This window comes from Myotis davidii, unplaced genomic scaffold, assembly GCF_000327345.1.
Source record: "Myotis davidii unplaced genomic scaffold, ASM32734v1 scaffold134, whole genome shotgun sequence".
NCBI classification, from domain to species: domain Eukaryota; kingdom Metazoa; phylum Chordata; class Mammalia; order Chiroptera; family Vespertilionidae; genus Myotis; species Myotis davidii.
The window spans coordinates 5,145,958-5,151,957 of NW_006288853.1; the positions used below are offsets into that span (position 1 = coordinate 5,145,958).

The 6,000-nt window shown below is 35.3% G+C and overlaps 1 protein-coding gene across 5 annotated transcripts in view; it reads right to left on the reverse strand.

Moving 5' to 3' along the window:
- The window catches only part of MICU1 (mitochondrial calcium uptake 1), a 169,835-nt gene that overhangs the window by 110,593 nt on the left and 53,242 nt on the right, over positions 1-6,000 (reverse strand). For all 5 annotated transcript variants that reach the window (XM_015562142.1, XM_006760956.2, XM_006760958.2 and 2 more), the window contains exon 5: positions 3,674-3,717. In XM_015562142.1, coding sequence (XP_015417628.1) covers positions 3,674-3,717 — 44 coding nt within the window. The remainder of the gene's footprint in view (positions 1-3,673; positions 3,718-6,000) is intronic.

A 6,000-nucleotide genomic window follows, 5' to 3' on the forward strand; every position in this document is an offset into this window, starting at 1 on the left:
TGGAGGCATCATTTCTGCAATGTTCAGGAGAGCTGGGGTAAAAGGGAACTTGATAAGGAGGAAAGAATAAAAAATATACTTTCTGAAAAAGAAATACAAGGTGGAATGATAATGGGCAATTAGTTTCAATGAGCAATTACTTGTAATCTGAAAAAAAAGAGGGTGAACTTTAATGTTTTTAGATGAGAGAAGAGGATTACGTTAAAACCCTGGAATATTGGTATTCTTAGCCAAAGAAACAATTTTGCCTAGATGTTGAAGTTTCCTACTGTAACTTAAAGCAAACAACAAAAAAACATGGTGGTATCTGATATGGAGAGTTATCTTTCACATGCAATAGAAACAGAAAATACAAAACATAATTTCCATATTTGGTATGCTGAGGAAAAAAAGGAGAGGTAAGAGAACCTGGAAAAGGGAGGGTATAAGCCACACGAATAAAAGAATTACTAAGTGATTACATGAGAGAAATATTTGATAATTACATAATATAAAGGCTCCATTTAGAAATTATACTTTGTTTCATAGGCCAATTACTAGGTGATAAAAATTAAACCCAGAAAAAATAGGTTTCATTAAAGAAATAATTCAAAATTTATGAAATAAATGCATTAACAAAAGTAAAATGTATGAACATTGTGCACTGCTGGGGGAGAAGGGTTTTTAAAAAAATCTAAACAAAACAAAAGCCAGACCATATTTTATAGTATACCATCTGCATAATGATGTTGATATGCTATTTATAATGGTTTTAAAATATCCTTTAATAAAATATGAACTCTTTCCAGGTTTGAGATTTTTAACCTTTTAAACCTAGTCTGAATATTTAAAAAATATCACTTATCTACAAAATATATTCTTAAAACTAAAGGCCATTGACTATAGCTTCTTTATACATAGCCTGTGTTGGATAGTTTTGAAATGCATAAATGATGCAAGTGCCAATAATAACGTATTTCATGACTTTGTACAAAGGAAATTGCCAATATCCTTAGAGTAAGGGTACATTGCCAAAACCGGTTTGGCTCAATGGATAGAGCGTCGGCCTGTGGACTGAAGGGTCCCAGGTTCGATTCCGGTCAGGGGCATGTGCCTGGGTTGTGGGCACATCCCCGGTGGGAGGTGTGCGGGAGGCAGCTGGTCGATGTTTCTCTCTCATCGATGTTTCCAACTCTCTATCTCTCTCCCTTCCTCTCTGTAAAAAATCAATAAAATATATATTTTTTAAAAAAAGAGTAAGGGTACATTAACACAAGGTAGTGATGGGCTCTGGAAAATAATCCTCCCCAAAATTCAAAAGCCGCTTTATCAAATTCACTTTCAATGGCTATCATTTGAAATCAGAATGTTTTATTTATACCTTAAGGGAATTCTATTTACTTTTAGTCAAACAGAATAGGAGAAAAGAGGATCGGTATTAAAGAAAGAAATAACTATCCAATTATTTGTCAATATCAGTTGAACCATTCTTTTCTACTTTGCTTTTGGAAATTGTACGAAATTCAAGTATAAATGAGAAAAGACCCCAGGAAAATAATACTATTTCTACATCTGCCTGCTTTCAATGACAAAAAGGCTAAAGTGCAATTCAATTAGAAGGCAATAAAATAAGTTAGTGCTTCTTACTGGTCAAAAGTTAAAACAATGGGGAATAAGAGAATGAGAGTTAATATTCTTTCTCTAAGCAGTTCATAATTAGTTTATCTTCCAAGTTAAAAAATAAAAGAGAGAAAATGATCCATTTAAACATCTAAGCAAGTTTAAAAGGAAATTCCTCTAGGATGTTAGGTTTCTACTAAATTTCTGGCCATATCATGTATGAAATTTACTATAATTACCACGCATATCTGTTTTTTTGTGGGTTTTTCTTTTCAAAAATTCAATAATTGTTTCAGGATTTATATAATCTAGAAACTGCTACTTAAGAATTAAGATTTCCTGATTGAGACAACAAAAGAGTCATGAAGATACAAAGGAAAATAAATAAGAAGACTGATAGTTAAATAAGTGTTGATCCTTATAGTTACTAAGCAAAGGTTTTATACATGCAAAAATCCCTGGAAAAACCTCTAAAGTTATTAAACAATAAATTTTGCACTCATTATAATTAAGTCTTAAAAACAGTACCAAAGCTACTTTCTTAGCTTCATCTGAAATAAAAGATAATTCATAAATTTACTGTTTAAGTTGCACATATTCAACTTTGCATGTTTTCCGGTTTACATATATACAATAGAGAATTGAATTCTCATGCTACTCTGGATTTCAATGACCAAACGAGTGATTTGTTAAATTGATTTTGCTTTAAGGTATCACTGACTAAGTGAGTCATACCTCCAAGAAATATGCATTGACCAGTTGATTTTTCCCAAGTCATCAAACATTTACTGATTACCTCCTGTGTGCCAGGCATATGTTGGACTCTGAGTGACACAAAAACAGAAAAGCCAGGGGCCCAACTTGCCAGAGACTCTGAAATCAGACCGTGACATCAGTGTCTGCAAATAACCGCTAACATGGATACGGTACTTTATCATACATAAAGCAGACACCAAGGTTCAGGGGAAGATGTGGCTGTCACAAAGCAGAGCTAGATTCTGAGCCTAGGTCTCCTAACATCAAGTTCAATGCCTTTTCTTTTCTTTTTTAAATCACTGTTTCTCTTAGATTATGTGACTTTAAAAAGAAGATACTCACAGATGAAGGCACTGTGCCACCTGAATAGGAAAGGTAATTTTTAGGCTGGAAGCGTTGGCTGAGCTCTCTCAACTCTTAAGTCAGCCACTCATTATTTCCACAAAAGACCTTAGAACTTATATCTTCACCTTACCAGTACATGGAGTTTACATAATGAAGCAGGATGGACACCTTCCTGCAAGATCAGGTTCTACTAACCCTGACCTCTACCCATCTAGACCCTCTTTTGTGATCCTGCCTTTTCCAGCCATTGCATGATTTGCCTCCTGATCTCCTTCACTTTAGGCTTTGTAGAACCACTCCTGGCTCTTTCTTCTTTCTTCCTCCTCTTTAAAATTGACCTTTTACTTTTCTTTCTGACCCTGTGTAATAGATTCTTTCTCTTTTTGTAGAATTCAGCCTGAAAGGGAAAAACATGTTTAACTAACTGCTTTGAGATAATAAAATTAAAAGTTTCATTTTCTATACTTAAGAATGATTTATTATGAATGATTTATTCCAGGCATAAAATAAAGAATTAAAAGTAAGTATAATGCAAACATATGTAAATTTGGGGTCTTCATAACTATTATAAAAGCACTAGGAAGGACTTCCCTAATTTTCTTAAGTTACTGCTATATACTAGCATAGTTTGAGGAAGGTCAAATCAGATAGGTGTTTCTAAAACAAATGCAATATTGGGGAGCTTGTTAACTTTTGTGGCTTTTGAATTAAAGCTCAAATGTCAACATACATTGAATTAGGCCTTAATATAAACAGCAGGCAGTCCACGAGTGTTACCTGTGTGGATAAAGATAGAAGAAACTTCTGTTTGGCTCTTCCTGTAGAAGCATCTGAAGGCACTTACAGGCCTCCCAACCTAAGCAACACTCTTTTTTGATAAGATAAACATGTATTCAGAAATCTCTCACAAATACTGGAGGAACTTTAAAATATTATCAGTAAACAGGATATACACATGCCATAGTTTGCTCACCTTTCCATCAAAGCGTTTTATTATATATTGATCCAGGCCCAAGTCTGTAAAAGAGAAAAAACAATTCAATCAACTCAAATGAAACATGAAATGACAGCTCTCAGTTTTGTTTCCAATCATTCAATTAAATGTACTAGATAATTTAGCTACAATATTATTCCAAGGTAACAAGAATGAAAATTTTGTCCCACTTTCAGACTCAAAGTGTAACTGCCATAAGATACCAATATTTTACTTTACATACGAGAACTGAGGCTCTGAGAGGATAAAAAGGGTAAAAGTTCATGTGCAAACCTATTCAACAGCAGAGCCAAACTAGAATCCAGGGTGGTACTCTTTTCATTACATCAAAGTACAATTACCTCTAAATAAACTGAGAGACATTAGATTAATCTGAATACATAATACTTCTTTTGGATCAAGTTAAAGAAAGATAAGTTTAATATCAAAAGGAATTTTTGTAACACATATAATCAGATATAAATAGACCATCTTAATATTACCTTTTAAAATTGGGTTAAATAATATTTACCCTGGGAATACCTAGCATTGAATTCTAAGCACTGTGAAAGATATAAGTAAATATATTAAGTGCCCTTGAGGGCAGGCATTTTTTTGTCTTTGCCTGCTTCTTTCTTTACCTCAGGAATAGTGCTTGATCAATAAAATGTCTATTAACAAATGAATATAAAATTTAGAAAGACATATGCACATAATAGTTAACATTACAAGGGAGCATAAAATTAGCCCAGTAAGAGGGTGCTGTGGAAGTTTTTAGAGGGTTTAGAAGTCGGTTCCCAATTATGCTTACTTTTTCTTGCATAATTACTTAATTCTTTTCTTTCAGTTCTTACAGTATTCATTCTAGCTCAGAACTTATCGTCCTATGTCCAGAGTACAACAATGATTTGATTATCATCCCTCCCAGAGGAAGCTTTTTGTACTTTCGCTTCCACACATTTGGTTATACATTCTCCTTATCTAAAACTAGAGGCCCAATGCACAAAATTTATACAAGGGGCTCGGCCCTACCACTGCCATGGCTGCCTCTGCCCCCGCCCACCTGCCACGGCGGCCACCTCTGTCTCGGCCCCTGCCACTGTGGCTTCGTCTGGAAGGTTGTCCGGAAGGACGTCTGGTCTAATTAGCATATTACACTTTTATTATTATAGATGTGCTTTAGTTTCTAGAAACCCACCATAACAAAATGAACCACTGACTGCAAAAGATAAGTCAGGAAACATTTAAAAACAAATCTAATCTGAAACCTCACAGATGTTCAAAAAGATTACACAGTAACAAAGAACATGCTTTGTTTTATCTTTTCATGGTGTGGGGCTGGGACCCCTTGCTCCTCAGGGTGGAACTCTGCAGCCAAGATATCTCTCCCAATTTTTAACAGCCACACATGGGTGTGGCACCAGCCTGGTCTGCATCTCCATCCCTCCTACCAGTTTCGAAAGGGCTTCTTCTGTGTATCCTTAGTTATAGGAATTCTGTTCAGCTAGACTTTAGGTGGTTCTCAGTGATGCTTGTTCTATATTTTAGCTATACTTTTGATGTGGTTGCGGGATGAGGTGAGCACAGTGTTTACCTAATCTGCTATCTTAACCGGAACCACACCTTTAATTTCTCTGTATGGCTTTGAGTTACTGTCTAGTATCCTTTCATTTCAGACTAAAGGACTCCATTTGGTATTTCCTGAAGGGAAGGTCTATTAATAACAAATTTCCTCAGCTTTTGATCATCTGGAAATGTCTTAACAACATTATGCATATGTTGTCACACTTGAAGGTGTGTATGTTATTACACTTGATGGTGTTCCACAAGGCTCTGTTCATTTTTATTCATACTTTTTATTTTCTGTTCCTCAGACATAACAATATGAATTGAGGTATCTTCAAGTTCTCTGATTTTCTTTTATCTGCCTGCTCATATTTGATGTTGAACTCTTCTAGAGATTTTTTAAATTTCAGCTACTGTACTTTTTAGCTAAAGAATTTCTATTTAGTTCCTTTTAAAATTTTCTATTTCTTTATGGGTAGTCTCTTTTTATCAATACACTATCTCCCTGGAGAAACTAAGATGGCGGCAGAGATAAACACCGGGAAATTGATGCCGCTCACAACAATTGATTAATACCTCAGAAAAACAATACGGACATCATTCAGAATCACAGGAAGCCTGGCTGACTGTAAATTCTACAACTAGAAGGAAAGAAAAGCACACTGAGAGCCAGAGAAGCTGCAGAAGAGAAGCGCAGAGGTAGGGGGCTCGCGCGCGTGGAAAGGGGCTGGCACCTGAGGACGCGGCTGTCTTTTTGAATC